The sequence below is a fragment of the Polypterus senegalus genome, chromosome 1, assembly GCF_016835505.1.
Source record: "Polypterus senegalus isolate Bchr_013 chromosome 1, ASM1683550v1, whole genome shotgun sequence".
Taxonomy (NCBI): domain Eukaryota; kingdom Metazoa; phylum Chordata; class Cladistia; order Polypteriformes; family Polypteridae; genus Polypterus; species Polypterus senegalus.
Window position 1 is genome coordinate 128,116,844 of NC_053154.1, and position 22,671 is coordinate 128,139,514.

General features: G+C 35.8%; 1 protein-coding gene across 1 annotated transcript in view; it reads right to left on the bottom strand.

The window, feature by feature from the left end:
• LOC120531789 (rho guanine nucleotide exchange factor 26-like) overlaps positions 1–22,671 on the bottom strand; it is a 116,988-nt gene that overhangs the window by 27,928 nt on the left and 66,389 nt on the right. The window contains exons 11-12 of the mRNA XM_039757533.1: positions 21,877–22,031; positions 2,582–2,791 (exon numbers count right to left, since the gene is read on the bottom strand). Coding sequence (XP_039613467.1) covers positions 2,582–2,791; positions 21,877–22,031 — 365 coding nt within the window. The remainder of the gene's footprint in view (positions 1–2,581; positions 2,792–21,876; positions 22,032–22,671) is intronic.

Here is a 22,671-nt window from a genome sequence, read left to right on the forward strand (position 1 = left end):
CTCCACCTCACACAATGTAAAACACACTGCAGCCGGCTCTCCAGAGTAAAGCACTTTTCATTTACCATTTTTATAGTGACCTTCTGAACCCAAACACTACATGAGAAAAATAACACGTTTCTTATTGCTTTCTTTCAACAGGGATATTTTGGCTTACATTCACAGTAATATAGGGCAAAAGCTCATGCTTTATGTACAGTGGGCATATTTGTCAATACACACACACACACATTTTACATATACTGTATCTCAATATGTGTGCAGGGCTGCCTTTCGTGGCTGGAAGTTTTCTGTGAGAACTAACCTAGCTCTGTTTCATCCCTGCAGTGACCTCACCACTGCAACCTCCTGTCTGTTCTAGGCATTATATTTTTAAAAAAGGACACACCCAGGAGACAGGATAGCATTTTAAGTGTCAGTTTAAAGGAGCTACCAGGGCTTGGTATTCTTTATTGTTTGTATTTGTTTAAGTGGTGTGCCATCAGTAAATATCAGTGGATGCCAGAAGGAGAGATGGGTCACGAAAGACTTGCAGGGTCACGAAAGACTTGCACAAATCAAGAAGGGCTTCCCTAGACTGATAAGGGCAGTAAATTGTTTCCTTATGGAGCAAGTAGAATCCTACTGTCGAATTTCGTGCACAAATCTAATGCTTTTCATTTGCTAACATATTTCAGAATGAAAAAATAAAATGTCTAGGTTAAACAATATTAATTCCTCTTACAACAATATCAGTTCAGAATAATTGTGTTCATAAAATCTGTTTTATTCAATGAACTGTCCTTAGATTTCTGACTCTTGTTTCACTGGCCACATTTACTGACTAGGCCAGTTATTATGTCTTTTTTAAATCACCAGGTTATGCAATTAAAGTAAGAACTAAATATACTACCATCTTCCTGAGTGTCAAACATTTATTTCAGTTTGATTACATTGTTCAGCTTCTTATGAAGCTAGTATAAAAGGAGAGGTTCAGGAAAATAATGATGGTTTGATCTTAAGATAACAGGTTTATGGAACTTTCATTGACACCTCAGGATCATGTAATCCAAAAGTGAATGGTTTCAAGCCTGGAGAAAATTATCCTGGCTCACCAAGACTCTTCTTGCAAACTACCCGTTTTCAATTTTTTTCATTTGTTTTATTTTAAGAAAGTAACAAAGCATACAGTCAAGCAGATAAAATTTGCAAAACTTGTACAACAAACTACTTCAAAATGAATCTAGAAAGAACTCGGAGAAATATAAAAGAAGAAAAAACAAAACCTAACAAAACAAGCATTTAATCCACAGCTGAGAGAAATAAGAGAGGAGAGCCGAGCCAAAGGCAGATCAAAAGCCCATCTTTCTCCCTGTATATAAATGCTTAATCTATTTTGAATTATGCCTTTGGTCAGATCCTCTAAATGACAATTTGACTCTTCCAGTTTCAAATAATATAGCATATTAGTTATCCACTGAATTAGAAAAGGTGGGTTGGGATTCTTCCAGTTAAGCAAAATAAGTCTACATGCTAGTAGTGTGCTATAGGCTATTACAATCAATTTGTCCAATTGAACTCCATCCCAGTACTCCAAATAGTAGTAGTTAATGGGTTAGGAGTGATTGTGACACCAAATCTCTCTAATAAATAACTGAAAACATTTTTGTCCAAAATTATGTTAATTTGGTGCATTCCATAAACCTATGGCCTAGTGATTCTGGAGTTAGACGGCAATGCTCATAAGTTGGATCTTGCCCTGGTATATTTTTAATAAGTTTAAACAAGGTAGGTGTGCTCGATGAAAAATTTTAAATTGAATTATTGCGTGCTCAGTACATATACTGTAGAGCTAGAGTGTATTCTATTTATCGCTGACTTCGACTGCTTATTCTGAGATGTTATCTAAAACATTTTCCTACTGTACCCTAGGATCGTTGAAGGGAAGACTCTTTGAAATGTTTTTATATATTATTGAGATGCTGTCTCAGTCTTTAAGGATGACCTGTATTGTTTCTGGGATAGAAATGGGTGGGATGTGTGAAAAACAGGGTAGGTTTCTGTCAATAAATTTTTAACTTGAAAAATATTGTTACTGGAAAGGTAAATTTGTACCATAATTGTTCATCACACTGACCATTTTCAAACTCCAGTTTTCCTGTTTAGATCACTGGGATAGGCTCCAGCCTCTCCACAACCCTGCCCTAGATAAGTAGTTTACTTGAAGTTGGATGAAATATATAAAACTCTGAATCCTATCCTAATACTGTTTTATTAGAGAGCATGCTCTGTTATGTATACTCACACAAAGCCATTTTAGAGCTGTGAGAGGAAAGCGGGCACACTTAGGTAACTAACACAAAACAGAAAGATCAAGCATCATCTCTCGTTAAAAACAGAGCCCAAGGACTAAGCCTTTTGTGTTGGCAAAACACTTTATAAGTACATTTAAGTGTACAGTTCAAAATGATTCTGAAGGAAAGTGCACATAAATGGTAGGAATTTCATATGGCAAGTCATTGGTGGTATCATAATTAAACCAACCTTCACATTCAATTCACTTCTGAGCAAAAGGGAAAAGAGAGTCTTGCACTATACTTACAGCAACTCTGCTCCAAGAATCATTTCCACCTTCTCACTCGAATGGTTACTTAGAAAAGCAAGTCGAAAGACATGGTTTGCTGATCCCTGGCGTGAGTACAGCATCCCTGATGTTGTCTTTACTGGGGAGAGATTGAGCTCCTCACCATCACAATGACCCACAGTTAGGTGATCCCTTAATGCATAGTCAATCACATTGTAACTCTCCTCACTGCAATAAAGAAGAGTTATTATTAAGTTTTATTTCTGATTGTAATAAATATGCAAGCAGCAAACTGCAATATTTTAAGTCCAATAGAGTCCAATTTAACTATAGTATACATTAGCCGTTGTTACTGATGGGTCCTAAAATTAGTAGTAAATTTTCACAGATGATAATAGCATACACATATTATTGAACAATGTTTCATTTAAACAACCACAACAAAACTACAGAAAAGCTATGGAGTAATATACATGTCTGAGTACAATCAAAAGACAAAAGGGTGTCTTGCTATTTGAAAGTAATTAGAGAAAAACATTTGGAATATATGCCAGTATTAATAGTATATCACTTAATAAAACCTTTTATTAATCTATTAATTTTAATGCTCTTGCACAAATCAAGAAGGGCTTCCCTAGACTGATAAGGGCAGTAAATTGTTTCCTTATGGAACAAGTAGAATCCTACTGTCGAATTTCGTGCACAAATCTAATGCTTTTCATTTGCTAACATATTTCAGAATGAAAAAATAAAATGTCTAGGTTAAACAATATTAATTCCTCTTACAACAATATCAGTTCAGAATAATTGTGTTCATAAAATCTGTTTTATTCAATGAACTGTCCTTAGATTTCTGACTCTTGTTTCACTGGCCACATTTACTGACTAGGCCAGTTATTATGTCTTTTTTAAATCACCAGGTTATGCAATTAAAGTAAGAACTAAATATACTACCATCTTCCTGAGTGTCAAACATTTATTTCAGTTCAGTTGGTCTCGTCCGATGCGGGAGATGGACGTCTGAAGTGGAGCTCCGCTAGCAGTGGTGCTATTTTTCATATTATTTGCTTATTATTCTGAGATATCCTGTATTTATTCGACCCGAGAGGGACCGCTACAGTATATGTAAACACATATAAACATGGCCAACAAGAAGGAAAGAACGAAAGAATCGAAGACTAAAGCTACATCCAAGCTGCGATCAGCAAGCCCTAGCTCGAGATACGGCCTGTCAGAGACAGACCTGGATCAGATGGGCGAAAGTACAGACTCCTCGGGACCACGGTCCGCTACATCGTCGCCGGCTGAGAGCGAAAAGGGGAGCGAAGGTGCGATCGTGAGTGCAGATGTGGATAGCTCGCCGATTGGAGAGGATTACCTGAAACTGGAAAAGGCCGGGAGGTCCGCGGCTTCAGTTACGCAATTACGCGGGACTGGAGCAGCGGGGACACCGGCTTCAGCAGAGTCTGCTGCTTCATCTACGGCACAAGAAGGCACATTTGAGCTATCTGAACTGAAAGTGTTGCTCGCTGAGCTCACGCAAGATATAAAGGAAAGCGAGAAGGCTAATGAGAAAGCAACGGCAAAGGCACTTGAGAGACTGAAACAGGAATTAAAACAGGAGATGAAACAGGCCAATGAATGTCTGCGACAGGAAATCCAACAGGCAAATGAAAGGCTGCGACAGGAATTCCAACAGGCAAATGAAAGGCTGCGTCAAGAGGTCCAACTTGAACTTCGACAGGTGCTGGGCAAAATTGAAGAGCGCATTGAGAAAAACTCGGCTAAACTGAGCACGCTTGCTGATCAATTGGAGCATCTTAGTGAGACATTCACGAATCGGATCGAAATAGCCGAACATCTAGCTTCCAGTGCCGAGGAAAGAGCAGTAAATGCCAGTTCGGAATGTAAAAAACTCGGAGAAAAACTTGGAGACAGACTGGCTGCTTTAGAAGATGGCAGTAGAAGGTATAATGTCAGAATTGAAGGCCTGCCGGAGAATCGAGAAAGTTTAAACCCTGTGAAATTCGAACTGAACTTTTTCTAAAATAATCGGGGCGACTTTAAAGCAGAATCTGAGATAGCAGCGGCTTACAGCGCGGATCAAACACCGTCAGACCCGACCAAGATCTTTTATAGTTCGTTTTGAACGATTATCATTTAAGTTAGAGGTGATGGAACTCCTCAGAAAAAAGGAAAATATTATATATGAAGATTGCCACATTCGCGTCTTCCCTGACTTCTCTCCAGCAACAGCTATTAAACGCAGCCTTCTATAATATTAAACAGCTGCTACGGCAAGCCAATGTCAAATACGGCCTCCTGTATCCGGCAAAACTGAAAGTGGAATGGCAGGGTCATTTCTATGTTTTCGCTAGCAAGGAGGAGGCAGAAAATGAGTTAAGAAAGCTGATCCCGGGACTATTCTGATACATAATTGTGAGTCATGGCGGTAAATGATAAAGCTAGGATTAATAATCTACTGTCTGATCTATTTGTTTTAAAATACGGGTTTTTTTATCAGCATATATTCTCATATTCTTATTATTACTTACTTATTATTATTATTACTTACTTATTACTTATTATTACTTAGTATTACTAGGGCTAAATGTTTATGTTTTATTGTGCTTAATTACGTTTTCCTCCTCTTTTTTCTTTTCTAATTATTTCATGTGTACCCTAAATGAGACTGTTCAATATCATACCCTTGGTTTACTGTTATTGCTATTACTGCATTAAGACTTGTTATGCTTGTTTTGGACACATCTTTAACACCATCACCTGGGTTTATTATCTGGGGATATCATCTTAATGCACTAAAATTGCTGAAGATTATATGTATGTGTATGTATATATATGTATATATGTGTATGTATATGTATGTATATATATATATATATATATATATATATATATATATATATATATATATATATATATATATATATATATATGTATATATTAAGTGCAAAATTCTTTTTCTTTTTTTCTTTTTCCTCTTTTAAAGACTATATTGGTAACAGATATCTCTATCTTTTAACCTTAAAGCCACTGCATGGGGGCTTGATGTGCTTTGGACGTGCTCTGTCTCTGGGTATGTCAGAGGACTGGGACTGCATGAAGTGGGTTTTAGCCTCACCTGGGGAGGCAAAAAGGGAGGGTGGGGGTTAAGGGGAAGAGAAAGAGAGCAGGCTTGATCTATATCTAATCTATCATCTCAATCTTTATAATTATAACTATCAACGTAATAATAAGCTGCATGGCAACAACTCTTGGGGAATAGGAAATTAAGACCTAAACTATTTCACTTCCAGTTAAGACTATAAATGACATCAAAAACTCAGAATCAGTGTCTCCATGATGGGACAGTTAACTTCGTAAGCTGGAATGTTAAAGGCCTGAATCACGAATTAAAGAGAAAGAAAGTACTTTCTCACCTAACAGGTCTAAATGCTAAAATAGTATTTTTACAGGAAACCCACTTACTAAGTAAGGATCAGTTCCGCTGCAAAAGACTGGACTGGTCAAATGTTCCATTATAGTTTTACAAAGAAAACTAGAGGGGCGGGAATTCTATACATAGAACAGTACCATTTGTAGCATCAGATGTAGTATTGGATCCTGAAGGGAGATATGTGATGGTCATGGGAGACTTATCTAACTGTAAAATGATTTTGATAAATGTTTATGCACCTAATGTTGATGATAAGGAATTTATACAAAATTTATTTGCATCCATTCCCAATCTGAACACTCATAAACTTATAATGGCTGGGGACTTTAATTGTGTTCTAAATCCACTTTTAGATAAGACTTCCTCCACAGGGGAACGCAACTAACACCGCAAAGATAATTACAAAGTTTATAACTGATCACAACTTATCAGATCCCTGGAGGTTTTTAAACCCAAATTCAAGAACATATTCTTTCTACTCACCAGTACATCATTGCTACTCAAGGATTGATTACTTCTTTATAGATAATAACTTCTTGCCTAAGATTAAATCTTGTAAATACGATGCTATTGTTATTTCAGACCATGCTCCGATGATCTTGGAGCTGAAATTACTAAGCCCCATACACTCACCCGCAGATGGCCTCAATCCGCTTCTATTAGCTGACAGAATTGTACTGAATTTATATCCAAACAAATCGAATTCTTTCTAGAGACAAATACATCCCCTGAGATCTCTGCAGGAATACTCTGGGAAACTCTTAAGGCCTTCTTAAGAGGACAGATTATCTCATATCTTTCCCACAGAAATAAATCCGAAGCGAAGAAAGTAGCAGAGATAAAAAGTGAAATTACTAAAATAGATGAAGAACATGCCAGACTACCAAGCGAGACTCTACATAAGAGGAGGCAGGCTCTACATTCAGAATTAAACCTCTTGACAACTAAAGAAACCGAACAACTAATTTACAAATCCAGACATCATTATTATGAACATGGAGAGAAAGCTAATAAGCTTTTAGCGCAACAAATTCACAAGCAAGATGTACGCAACGCAATCTCGTAATCACTAACACGAATGGAGATAAAATCATCGAACACAAAAATAATAATGTACACTTTTAGAGACTACTATAAATCCCTATATACTACTGAGTTTAAAGAAGACAATATACAATCTAATGCATTTCTGGATAAATTACAGATACCACAAATTGACGCTTTTAGTGTGGAGGAACTCGATAAACCTCTGTCATTATCAGAATTACTGGATGCTATAAAGTCACTCCAAGGTGGAAAAGCAGCAGGCCCTGACGGCTACCCTGCAGAGTTTTACAAGAAATTCTCCGCTCAGCTAGCTCCCTCCTATTAGCAACATTTACAGAAGCCAGAGATAACCAATCTCTTCCACAAACCTTTCGCCAAGCACTAATCACTGTCTTTCCAAAACAAAATAAGGACTTATTACAATGTGCATCATACAGACCAATTTCACTTCTGAATAACGACGTTAAAATACTCTCTAAAATCATAGCTAGAAGGATGGAGAAAGTGCTCCCTCGTAATATCACAAGACCAAACTGGATTTATTAGGGGCCGACACTTATCTTCAAATCTTCGACGCCTGTTTAATGTAATATACTCACCAACTAAATCAAACACCCCAGAAATATTATTATCATTGGATGCAGAAAAAGCATTCGACATGATTGAATGGAAATACCTTTTTACTATTTTGGAGAAGTTTGGGTTTGGCCCAACATTTGTGCATGGATTAAATTACTGTATACTAACCCAGAAGCTTCAGTTTGCATCAATAACATTTGCTCAGACTACTTTAAACTAGAACGTGGCACAAGACAAGGATGCCCTTTGTCACCACTGCTGTTTGCAATTGCCATTGAACCACTGGCAATACATTGTCGAAATACTGATCAGATAAAGGGGATTAGCAGAGAAGGACTGGAACAGAAAATCTCATTATATGCAGATGACATGGTACTGTATATATCGGACCCAGAAAATTCTGTGCCTGCAGTCTTAGCAGCACTCACAGAATTTCAAAAGCTCTCTGGTCTCAGAATTAATCTGAATAAAAGTGTACTCTTTCCGTGAATTCGCAAGCATATAATATTAGATTAGACACCCTTCCTTTTATCATTGCAGAACAGTTTAAATACCTCGGGTAAACATCACAAGTAAACATAAAGCTCTTATCAACAAAATTTCGTCGCCTGCATGGAAAAAATTAAACAAGACTTGCATAGATGGTCAACCCTTCATCTCACACTAGCTGGAAGAATTAACACTGTTAAGATGAATATTCTTCCTAAGCTCCTTTTTATTTCAAAACATACCAATATACATTAATAAATCGTTCTTTAAGCAATTAGATTCAACAATAACCTCATTTATTTGGAATTCTAAACATCCACGCATCAAAAGAGCGACCCTACAAAGACAAAAGGCAGAAGGTGGCATGGCTCTACCTAACTTCCAGTTTTATTACTGGGCAAATATACAGCGATAAGAACCTGGACACAAATAGAAGAACATACACAGGCATGGACCGCAATAGAAGTAAAATCCTGCAGTACTTCTTTGTATTCCCTGCTCTGTGCTCCAATAAACACACGTTATCGGCAATACACTAATAACCCAATTGTGCTCCACTCACTTAGAATCTGGAACCAATGTAGAAAGCATTTTAAGACGGAGAAGCTTCTTTCTGTGGCACCCTGCAAAAGAACCACCTCTTTCAACCCTCACAAACATATGCAGTTTTAATATCTGGAAAAATTTGGAATTAACTTGCTTAGAGATCTTTATATAGACAACGTCTTTGCATCCTATGAACAATTACATTCCAAATTTAACATTCCAGCTACAAATTTCTTTCACTATCTTCAAATCAGGAACTTTGTTAAACAGAACCTTCCAGATTTTCCTCATCTTGCACCCTCATCCACGCTGGAAAAATTATTGCTCAATTTCAAGGAGTTAGACTCCATCTCTACAATATATAAAATCCTTTTACAATCCCTTCCTTTCAAAGATCCAAGAGGACACTGGGAAAATGACCTCTCAATTAATATATCAGAAAAGGAGTGGAAAGTAGCAATGCAGAGAATTCACTCAAGCTCCATATGCAAAGCATACAATTATACAACTCAAAATTATATATCGAGCACATCTGTCTCGACTAAAACTCTCCAAAATGTTTCCAGGGCATGATCCAACCTGCGAACGTTGCAACCAAGCCCCAGCCTCACTAGGTCACATGTTCTGGGCCTGCACCAAATTAACATTATTCTGGACAAAAATTTTAATTACCTCTCAGACAGTCTTGGACTCACAATCCCTCCTAACCCATTAACAGCTGTGTTTGGGGTTCTTCCAGAGGGTCTTAAAGTGGAGAAAGACAAACAAATTGTGATTGCATTCACTACACTGTTGGCACGCAGACTTATTCTGATAAACTGGAAGAACCCAAACTCTCCTCTTTAAGTCAGTGGGAAACTGATGTGTTATATTATTTAAAATTGGAAAAATCAAATACTCAGTTAGAGGATCTGTGCAGACTTTTTCAAAACATGGCAGGATCTAATCAGTAATATTTTGAAATGAGTTTATAAAGCACAGAGAATTTGTTGATTTAGGTATTTTTACAAGCCTTAAATTTTACACCATTTGGCTTGCTCTCTCTCTCAAGGGTGGGGATCGATCTGTGCTTAGCATAATTCTTTTTTTTGTAAAACTTGATTACTATGTATTGATTATAATAAAATTAATAAATAAAAAAAATAAATAAAAAAAAAAATAAAAAATTTTAATGCTCTGTAAGACTTGCACTATTTTATTATCTGTTTTCTTAAATATAAGAAATCTGTTCCATAATATATAACACATCTAATACATAAGCAAGCGCTCTTTTTAAGAACTTGTTTCAGAAAAAATTCAGTGATTCTGTAATAAACAACACAATATATGCGTATGTATAAAAACTTATTTCTGTTTACCAGTCAGTTTAGATAGATAGATAGATAGATAGATAGATAGATAGATAGATAGATACTTTATTAATCCCAAGGGGAAATTCACATAATCCAGCAACAGTATACTGATACAAAGAAACAATATTAAATTAAATAGTAATAAAATGAAAAAAATTAAAATAAAATTAATGTTTAGATTTACTCCCCCGGGTGGAATTGAAGAGTCGCATAGTGTGGGGGAGGAACGATCTCCTCAGTCTGTCAGTGGAACAGGACAGTGACAAAAGTCTGTCACTGAAGCTGCTCTTCTGTCTGGAGATGACACTGTTATTAGCATTAGGTACAACAGTAAACAAAATTCATCCATTAATTGTCTGATTCAGTTATTCATTATCAAACTCACTTAAGAGGCAACACCGGATGCAAGGCTGAAATCATCTTTGGATGCGATACCAGCCCATCAAGGGCAATTAGCACCCAAAACAAATACGACAATTTCATTACAACTCTACTATACACTTTATAGCTAGTCACTACTTGAAAGCTGTGGAAAAAATAAAGATGTGCAGACATCTAGATTGGAGCATCTTATTTGCGCCGGAATCTGCTTTGTAAATATTATTTTTTGAAACAGCCTAGTTGTAAACCAAAATAGTATAAAAACAGACAGAAAATAACATTTTAAAATACATATTAAAAGACTTTTTTATGCTGTTTTTTCATAGCTTTCCCATCCTGTCTGCCTACTTTACCGGAACTGAAAATAAGTTATTAAATAATAAGTACTTTTAGTCCACCAATCCTTTTTAAAACTATTATAATTAACCAATTAATACTTTTGCAGACTTTCCTGACATGAGTAATCGGCAGATTGCTAACAAGAGGATGGGGTGAATATTTTCTTTTAGCCACACAGGAATGAAGCATGTCACGTGTTGCGCAGTTGAAATATTTGTCAAACAGCTGCACAAGCGGCACTTAAATTACAGGGAAGTGGAATGTGAGGAATCTCACCTGTCCCCATGATGACATAAACACACAACACAAAACGCCCCCGTACTCCAAAGAAAACAACCAAATGGTCCTCTTTCTGTCAAGTTGAATTATGTCTTACAATTCACAGTTGCCCAGAGACCCACCATCAGATTTGGAATTTCAGCTAAGTAAGATGTATAAAACTGTGGTGTAATAAATTAGAGGATACAGTCTTTACTTATTTGTAACAATTAGTTTACTTTAACATAATTAATTCATTTATAAACTAAATGTAAACTTAATGTTGCTTTCATGATAAGTTGTGCCTGAAATGGATATTTACCTATAACCTTTCTAATCATGTTTTCTATTATTTAATTCTTTTAAAAATGTTTTGCTTTTAGTGTGAAAAGCCAGGTGATTTTCCTACGTACTGTAACTGATGTTACAGAAATCTTCAACTTTGGCCTAAATTCAATATTGTATAGAAATGATTGGTAATCAGTATTATAAAAAGCTATATAAAAATATTAGCATAATTGGAGGTTCAAACAAGAAAACAGAAGAAGACAATCCCCACTTTTTTTTGTAAGCTGGTTGTAATTTTTATGGTTTAAGCTCTTTGATCTAAAACCACACATTAGTACAATTATCCCTAACAGCAGGAATGTTGTTCAAATGATTTATTTTCTGTATGTTTTAAAGTTACTGCAACTAAAGCAATGTGTGGGTTTTTCTTGACACAATACAACTTAGTAAGCATTTTGCTGCATGCCACTCTTAGATGCAGGTGCAGATCTGGAATAAATCAGCTTTTCAGTGGTGATCATTCAATTTTAAAACATACTATTTGATGACTACAAACAACATGAAACAAGCATCTTTCACATTATCACATTTCACAAATTTGTTGAAGTTACAGAAAATTAGCTGACTTTTTTTTAATTTCTTGATATTTCTCAATAATAAAGCTTTAGAGTATCATCTTTTTTTTTTGTTTGCGTCAGCGGTGATCACTCAGAGTAATAGGAAAACAGTTTATTCAGATGAACACCATAAGCATAACAGTGCTACTTTACATGCTAAGGTGCTGAGTACAAGTTAAATGTGCAGAGAAATTGGGTTGGCGGCGAGTGAAGAAGATCAGCTACCCTGCACAGGAATAAGGCACGAGGTGGCAGGCTGCATGGAAAACAGTGAAGTTTGGTTGAAGAAAATGTGCTTAGCAAGCGGCCTCGTGGGGTACACTCAGTGTTCTCTTTTTTGCATGATGCAGTAAAATACAGATTTAAGTTGGATTGGATTGATGCACACTCTTATATACATAAACTTCAGACTATGAATTGCCACTACACTCCAGTTCACATGGACAGTTACATTTGTGGTGTAATTGTTCATAAAACTACCCATTGGTAGAATAGGCTCCAGACTCCCCGCAACCCTGCCCTGAATAAGTGAGTTACAAAGTTGGATGGATGGATAAAGTATAAAAAAAATCTGAATCCTACCTAGTACGAGGATGCTATTCTATTAGAGAACATACTTTAATGTATACTCATACTAGCCATTTTAGATTTAATCCAAAAAAAAAATTTGGGGGGCTGTGTTAAGGAAACTGGGCACACTGAGGTAACTAACACAGAAAGAACATCCTTCAACATCTCTAGGTAAAAACAGCTAAGTTCTAAGCCTTTTAAGTTGGCAAAGCTGCTTGTAAATTTAGTGTATAGGTCTGTCAGACAAAGCAGAATCATAGAATGGCCAGTACAGCATACAGGCCTACTTCAAGCCCTATGTACATCATAATCCAAAAGTGAGGGCATACCTTGGTCTGTTTAAGCCGCTGTCCCCCACAGACAGAATGTAAAGGAGGTGGACAAAGTTCACATTATTATTTGTTTTCACCTGTTCTTATTTGTACAGTGCTTAAAACATTGAGCTAATTCCATGGGACACATAAATGTGCGGCCTGTAAACATCAGTATGTAATATGTTAAAGTGCTATTTCTCAATTTATTTGGTGCCCCCACTGAGGAAGGATTCCCCTTTATGAATTGAACAGGACTGTTTGAGCAGTACCTGTGACCCACTACCATTATAAACAAATGCAACTCAAGACCTAGGGCTGTTCGATATAACGATATATATCGGATGACAATATGAAAACGTCTATCGCTGCACATTACGCTATCGTTTGTTTCGTGGTGTCGCAAAATAAACTGTTTACGGCAATATTTTTTTCATTGTTTTGATGGCCACCACGTGGATGCAGACACACTAGCATGGCTGATGAAGACGAGGCAACACCAGGTAGCTCTACACAGAAGGACCTTGTTCCTAAACAAGGGGCTACCTCTGTAGTATGGAGATGGTTTGGATTTGAAGAGTCTGACATGAACCAGAAAACGGTACTGTGCAAATTATGCTGCAAACCGATCGCTACCACAGACTCCAACACGACAAACCTCTTCTACCACCTCCGCAAAAGCACGTGAGCGAGCATGCAGAGAGTTTACAACTGAGAGGCAGGCCACGTAGGATATTACAGTTGTAAAGGTACTATTTAAACGAGCATGTTAAAAGCTTGGAAGATTAATTGCTACCAAAACAATTTGCTTAAGGCATAATTTTCCCTGCAGCGTTTGCTGTCAGCGTTAATCTTGTTAAAATTACGTTTACGCCACAACTGCATTAACACGGCAAATCTCCGTTAACGAATTACCGCGAATCGCCCCGTGCTTGGGGCTGAACGGCATCAACACGTTAGCGCCGTCCAGTCCCACGCACGGGGCGATCAGCTGTAACTCATTAACGGAGATTTGCCACACTAAGATGTGCAAATTAACATTTTACTAGAATGTAGCCTAAAAAACTTATATTTAATATTATATATTTAATATATTTTTGTCGTAAGCCTTATTGCTGCTACAGTTTGAAGTACAATGTTTACATTTGGTTTTGACAGTTAATGTTAGACTTGTATTTATTTTGTTTAAAGGGTTTATTGGCCTGATATAGTTTAGTTGTTAGTGCTTTGATCCTTTTATATTTAATATATGTTGTGAGAGTTATTGCTGCTACAGTTCACATTTTGTTAATGTCAGGCATTTTATATAGCAGTATTTTATATTGGGCCTTTAGTAATTTGTTTTTGAAAAGTGTTTTATATTTGATACATTAACATTTTATGTTTACATTCTAAGTCAAACATTTGTTAAAATGTTCTAAATAAAAGAACAGAAATAATTATAAGTTGAGTACTTCTCATTTTTGATTTTTTTAATTTAAATGAAAAAAAAGGAGTGGTGATTATATAAACTATTCACTGAATACAAAGAAAATGTACTATATCGTGATATTGGGATATGAAATGAAATATCGGGATATAAGATTTTGGTCATATCGCACAGCCCTATCAAGACCAGCCAGTGGCAGCCCACAAGCCATTTTTGAGACACATTGAAACAGAGATAGCATAAGTCAGTCTATTTAAATACATAAATAATTAACATAAAACCAAAAAGACATAGGTGCCATTTAATGATGACAATTGGGGAATCCATATATTCTTGCTACCTATCTAGCATCACATCTGGTACCTGAACTTTGTCTTCAGGATGGCGAACCAACACAGACACTCCATATTGCTTCTTTTACCTGAGCTTAACCAGGATATGCAACTCATCTGGTTACGAGATACTCCCTATATGCCATTTCTAGGTAAGGCTTCTTTTTGTTTTATTGCAATCATTACTGGGTTATCAAATGTTGGGCATTTCATTATCTGACCTCTTCCTATACAAATTTGACAGAGATAATCCTCCAAGGAGAATAAAGCTCTAATCAGCCCATTAGTGCAAAGAGAACATGGTTGGATGAGACCAACCAAACTGCTGAAAGCAATGGATGATGTGGAACTGTCTTGGTTAATGCGCAATTTCGATACTACATGGAGGGAAACAACAGTACCTTATGGACTGGCAGATTGGGGTGATTGTCCCAGTCTGTAATAAGGGTGAACAAGAGTTTGTTTTCAAGTAATTAGGTGATCATACCTGTAGGTGTCCAATGAAAGCCTATGCCAGGGTATTGGAAAAAAATCATTTTTGCTCTAGTCAAAGCACAAGTTCAAAAGTAGCATGTGAATTTCAACCTGGGAATAGTGACATAACTCTATCTATGCACAGATGTTTTTGGGTGCTGTAGAAATTTATCAAACCTGGCTACATGTAATTTGTACAACTGGACAATGCTAATGCCCTTTAACCCACGGTACTCTATAGAAAGTTTTTCCGGAGTATAGAGTTCTGGAGCCACTGAAGCTTTACTATACTAGCCTTTTAGTCTTTATGAATTGAACACTGGAATCCACCAAAAATACGTTGCGTCTCCTCTCCCTGTTCATAAATTTATTGAGCTGGGTATAAAGGTTTAGTCAAAGCTTGGATACTGTGAAGTGAGGGTTACATTGTTCTTTGCTCTTCATGATTTCCTATTGGCATCATTTATTAGACCGGGACCTCTGTCATGTATTAAAATGGTTTGCAGTGGATTTTTGACATAGATGAGGTACAGTTCTGCACCACAAATCTTGGGTCAAGTTTTTCTCCCATAGAATATTAGCTCGCTATTTGGAAGTTTGGGGGGCCCACCTGCTATTAGTGAAGGAAGTGAAGTTCCCATGAGGTTTTGTTAATGGGCAATGGTTGATACAATTTTGAGGCTTCAGTTTGTATAAGTACTGTGCGGTGTTAAAAAAAAAGCCATGTAGTTCACAGAAGCTTTTTGTGTACTGGTCAATTTAAATCCTCTCACCTAACATTATAAGTTCAGAGTAATGATGAAAAGAATGCTATCATGGATGTACGTGGCCAAAATAAAGTTCCTGTGCAGGATAACCAGGACCATTTTCCATGACCGGGTAAGAATAGCTGAGGAGAGCCTATTAAAGTAGGATGGACATGCAAAGAACAACACTTGTAGAAGGTGTAATGACTCATTTGAAGATGAACATGGGTAGACCACAAAACATGCTAAAGAATTATATTTCTTAGTTAGAGATCACCTGTTAATTTCCCACAAGTACCAGGAGACTTGCTAGAGATAGCCTAATTTATCAAACTCATCAGGGTTAGCTGAATAGGCGTGAGTGTGCAGAGCAGGGGAACATATTAAGTTTGACAAAGAAGTGCAAGTCATTCGGTTCAGTATGCTTGTCTGGAAAGCATCTTATTACTCCAAATATTTCATCATACTTTTTAAAAGTTGTCAAAGGTTCCACCTCAACTCAATGACACAGTAGTTTGATCTAGATTCCTTTCTATTAAAAATACTTCTGGATTCCACCTTGGATATGCCTAATTTCTACTGGCCATATTCATGTGATTCACTATTTAACTGAAATAATACTTATGGGCCAACTTTATCAATGGTTCTTAAAATTCTAAAGACCTGGATTTAGTCCCCTGTAAGCCCATTTCTACTCAAATTTGATAAGATTTAATTATTTCACCAAGTCAGAGTAGAACATACCCTTTAGACAAGAAAAGCACTTGGTTGGGAGCATAGGAAACCAAAAACTTTAGTATAATGTGAACTTAAACAAATCAATTAATCGACAATTTAGCCTTGGAGGAAAAAACATTCAAAGTGGAGCAGGGTTACGCAATATGGTAACTGTCCCAACACAATCTCAAACCAACTTCTTTTGAGGGTGTTTCACACTCTAGTCAATGTGGACATTGAAAAGCTTTTGTGTTGACCTCCTAACATGCTGACTTCACTGTCCCTGGATGAAGTAGTTGCTTTCATCACTGAAAAGGGACTTTTCTTCAGTCTTCTTGAGTCCAGTTCTTGTATTTAAACCCCCATGTGTAATGTTTTGCTTTCATAACTTTGGCTAGGTATTGTTTTTTCACTGGTCAGTAGGCTTTCTGGCCTGCTTCCAAGAGGCGCATACTAAGTAAGCATTATCTCTTGGTGTGATTTTCCTCTTCCAACCACATTTAGCTTTGAGTTTTAAAGTAACAGACCCTTTTTCCTACTTCATTTTGATAGCATGGCTCACAGATGCAAGACTGACACCTACAGTTCCTGCTGACTCCTTGTAGATCTTCCCTTGGTATTCATGTAACCAACCTGCAAACTTTCTAGGTATCACATCCATCTCGTCCAACAACTGTATTAGAACTGACAAGTCATAACAACACTGGCTAGTATTTATGATGATGTAATACAAGGTCAATATTGCATCATCCGCTGATTATTGCATCAGAAAAAGTGAACAAACTAATACAGTATATATTTTTCCTGCATAAAACCATGACTATACATGAAAAAGAGAGAAATGTTAAGTTGTTTCAATTAATTTGCTCAAAGGTGTAGGTAGACGTATAAAAATTGAGTGTTTTCTATTATCCATCAAGAAATTAATCCTATAAACACGGTCTATTTTCTGAATCTCCTTATTCAAATTCAGGAACTCAGAAACTATCTAAGCAGCATTAGATACAAGAAAGGAATGATCCCATATTTCATACCATGATATCTCTGGGCACACTCATTCATATCTGCCCACACAAGAGCTACCAATTAATTTTGTATGCACGCCTTTGAAAAGAAAACCAAATACAAAGAAAATAATCCCAACAGAACTGCACGGAACATGAAAACACAGACATTAAATGGGTGAGGATTAGAATGTTGATACTTATTAAATTAAAGAGAACAAAAACAAATGTTTACTGGATATCCTGCTCATCATCTATCAACTTTTTCTTTTTGAGAACTGACAAAGGAAAAAATGAAAACATTCAGTGATTAACATTTCTTCAGGGATGCCATAAATGGAAAACTTTCAAAAAAGTAGTTTATTTAAGATAAAAAAATTAAGTACTGTATAAAGTCAAGTATATTCAGAATTTTGAATAACGGCAGCTTTAATAATTTTACTACCAATAAACCATTCCTAAAGGATGGTTTTAATGGCAATGGAATTTCTCATCAAAATATACATTTCTGCCAGAATGTTAAAAATAATAATAATGAAACCGAAATAAGCATTATCAAAGGCAAAGAGTTCAGGAAGACTTACAAGATACAGCTGCTGTTAGCTTATACAGAACAACTTCCAAGTAAAGATTTAAATGATATAAATCCATTCTCTTCAAATGTTTAACGGGTTTAACTATCATTATTGCTTAAGAAACTACTAACACTAAAAATACATTTGTAAAAAAATTTTAAAAAGTGAAAATAATCAGTCATAATAAAATAATGAAACTCAGAAAATAGCAAGAAAAAGAAGGGAATCCAGCTGAAACTAAACGTGGTTATATAACTGTTCCATTCCAAAACAGATGGCAAGAAAACAATGATTAACATATGTTTCTTGTTAAAAACTCATAAATGAATGGCTGTTGCTTCATATAAACAATAGGCTATCAGGGGATATTATAAGGCCGAGATGTGCAGACTGGAATTACTGTGGATGAATGTATATAATAGCATAAGTAACCAGACTTAAACTATGTTAATGGAAACAAAACAGTTTTTACTGGAAATACAGCAACTGGTCTTGTCTGATTTGTGTGCATATAGTACATGAAAACCATATATGAAACCTTATATTTTGCATTTCCTTCACAAATTTCAAATAAAGTAGGTTACGGTATGGAAGCTTTTGATGTTCAGAATATACTAATACTCGTATACAGAAGGAAGAGTTTGGCTTACTTAAGAGCATAAGGTGCTACATATTTTGGATTCCAAAAAACAATTAGCTCCAAAACTACTTATAAAGAAAAACTGAGGTACTTCTTAAAATAATATTGCACAAAATGAAAACAATTTACAGATCTTTAAATGGCTACATTAATGACAGCAGATAAGGATTGAGACTTTTAATAAAAATAAAAAATTACCATCAATAATAAATATAAAATATACTCCCAAAGCACTCAAATATTAGGAAATGCATGTCCACGTGTTAAGAATTCAGGTACTCTGTGTTACCTGCCTAAAATCACATAAAGGACCAAAGCTCTGGTTCTGAAATGTCTATATTGTGTTTTAAGTCCAGTCCTTTTAAGTAGTGGAATGTACTGCTTTCCAAATCAAACTAGCTACACAATCGGAAATGATAAAAACTGTAACATTGCTATTTCTCGTGACTTTAAATAAAGCATATTAAGGCATGGCTGTTACATTTATTTTTAACAACATCTTATAAATGCTTTTCCTTTGATTATTTGTTTCTTATTATGTACCAAGGGATTATTGAGTGAGTTTCAACTTTTCCTGTTGTGTGTTTGTGATAGCATATTGACTTTAAAATGTCAACTAGCCACCTGGAATACCACATCCCCACTTGTCTTTCATTCAAATTTTGATACAGATTCAACTAGAACCTGTAAGCACGTGAGCAGGGGCCATGCAGTTTATAATCTCAGGAAGCATTACGGTAGTTTTCTTAGCAGAACAAATCTAGGAGAGCCTTGACTGGACTCTTAAAGAAGGCACAAGTATAAAGGACAAAATAAGTCTGTGCTCTCAGCTACACTATCTGCTCTCCAGTAATAAATTCTGGGAAAAATAAACTTTGATCAATACAATTAAACCTTACTCAAACTTCAACAGTTGCTGATTGAAACAAATGTGCACTCCATGTCCCAGCATACACAGAATCAATAAACAATTTGTTTATGCCTTTTATTATACACTGGCAGCAATGTATAAACATGCATATCTAAAATCAGTACAGAAAATATTTCTATTCCAATGGTCTATTAAAGTACAGACTGAGCCTTCTGAGTAAAACGTACATGAGCACTGGGATACTGATGTGAATAATACTTGTTTTTTATTTAAGCAATATGGAAAGAGATGAAAGAATAATAAGAAATAAAAGAACAAAATACCACATTTTATTTGTAGATATTTCTAGTCGAAATTGCTTTTATCTTAAAGCTGTAAAGAAAATACAAAACTACCAAAGCTGTGAAAAAATAACAGAACCGTTTAAAGTGCAGAAGTGTAGATGTTCTATCATAATTTGTCCACAAAAGACTTGGAGAGCAAAGTAAAGATCCCATTAGAAACTGACAACTCTCAACTGAATCAAACGGAAAGACCAAATCAAAATTGATACAAAACGTACAGTGATCATGAAGCAGAGTTTTGAAAAGAAGTGTTAAGGATACCCTGTAGATAAGAACAATAACAACATTTATTTATATAGCACATTTTCATACAAAAAAGTAGCTCAAAGTAGCTTTACATAATGAAGAAAAATAAAAGACAAAATAAGAAACTAAAATAAGACAACATTAGTTAACATAGAAAAAGAGTAAATTTCGATGGCCAGGGAGGACAGAAAAAAAAAAAAACCTCCAGAAGGCTGGAGAAAAAAATAAAATCTTCAGGGGTTCCAGGCCACAAGACCGCCCAATATGAAGAAAAGACCAAACTGCAGATGATATACCATGAAGATAGGGGAATATGTGGCCATGTCAGTACTGATTCACTCATCCTATGGCTGATGTAAGTAATCAATATTTGCAGACTCGCCACAAAGTGTGTACTGTATAAAAACTTGCAATATTAATATGTACAGGAAAATGCTAACTTAGCCAGCACTTCATTTTCCAGTGAAGGCAATGATTTGAAAAAATGCTGCCAATGAATCTAAGAAGTGTATATGGGGGAAAGCTAAGTCTTAGACTGGTTTATTAATTTGCCTAAAAGATGACGGAGGTCTGAGACCCCCCTGAAACATATATCAAGTGTAAATGGCAACAGTAAAGGCTAGGCAATCATTATAAAAGAGCAAACCAAGAGTTTACGAACGTCAATGAGTCATGTGCTTCATGTAGTTACAGCACAGTTTGTCCCACTAGATACTGTATGCTTATCTGAAAAGGAGGGATAGAAAGCAAAAATACATTTGCTTTTTTTATTTATCAATCCAGACTGTTTGAATACAGCAAAAAGCAATGCTGACAGAGAATTTTCAGATGGCAAGTAAATTTTAAGCTTTTTTAAGAGACTAGCTGTGTTACCTGGGAAATTTTTTAAGTGGGCTTTGATTATCATGGTTTCAGTTAATCAACTGTATCAGATGAACTATGTAAATAACTGAGTACTTTTCTGTACACTATATTAGTGAGTTTTTTTTTTTAACCAGGGGTAAAATTATCTACTTCACAGCAACATGCCACTTTCTCTTGAAAATGCCACATACAATATTGCCCATGACTAAAACATTCCTACCAATGGTCAGTTTTTGCTTTTCCTAGTGACTGACTATAGTAGTACCATAGTATGTATTTATTTGTATTATTATGGCTTTATCCTAAATCCCATAGCCAAAGAAGTTCTAATGCTGCATTGTGGTTGATTTTAACTTATTAGACATGGTATTGGCCTTTACAGCCATGACACTTACTTAGTACATGCAATGAATTGAATGTTTTAAGCACCGCACAGAAGGAACAGGTCAAAAGAAAACAACAAATAGCAAATAATGTCTGCTAAGCTTTCTCTAAATAAATTGCTTGATTCTCTCCACCCCCACCCCACTCTCTCTCTCTCTCTTTTTCACTCTTGAAATGAAAATCTGATATCTGGTTATAACTCAGAAGGAAAAGGAATTAAAAATGGGATAAATTGAAGATTTAAATGAAAAAAAAATGCTATCTAGTGATTTGCAGTTTCTTTTTATAAGTAATCAGAGTTTAGCTGTGATGGAGAATAAAGACCTTCAATAATCACATATGTTTTTGGCTTAACATAGTGACATTTAATAAAGCACAAACAATAGTAAACATGGAGGTCAGTTATTTTAGGTCTTTTCAAAAAACTCAGCAAGCAGCCAGTGAAATTCATACCTCTTCTTTCTTGTGACAATGAGAACATCATTGAACAGGAAAAAGTAGACTTGCTGCCTAGATGTGCGCTTTAAAAAAATCCCATTTTCCTCTACAAATGCTGTCAGCTCACCACGTTTGACCAGCCACCGGGAGGAAGAGACCAGAGGGAACGGCTGTTGCACAAGAAAAAAGAAAAATGCATACACTAAGACGTTAGATATTCATATCAATACAGCTAGTAACAAAAATCAATTTTGCTGATAAAACAACACTCATTAGTTTATAATTAAAACAGCACAAAAGTATATAGCCCGATTTATATTTTTTGTGTACTATTAACAATCATGTTGCCAAAAAAAAAAAAAAAAACTATGTTATGTTTGGAATACTAGTTATGTTAGATGTTTGCAGCGCCATATCTAATCAGTATATTACTGCACCACTAAAAAATGTTTCTGGTTTACAATATGATAATAATAATACTGAATTTAATATAAAGCTATAAAAACATATTTATACATCACAAAGAAAGATATTTTATACTTTTGTTTCAATTTAAAAATTGTACTATTTATTCTTCAAAACTAATCTGGCACTAAAAAATAATCTTGAAGCTTAGTATAGGAGAATTGGTGAATTCTCATCTGTGTGTTTGTCACTGAATCACAGCCATGTGTGCCTTTAAGTGATCAGCAGAAGGACAGACCTTCCCACGTCATTTACATTTCTAACTGTGCTACTTTAGCACCTCCCCACAGTTCCTTGGGACCCAGCTGGGAAGGATCCTGTCTTTCACGCTACAGGCTGCTTCTA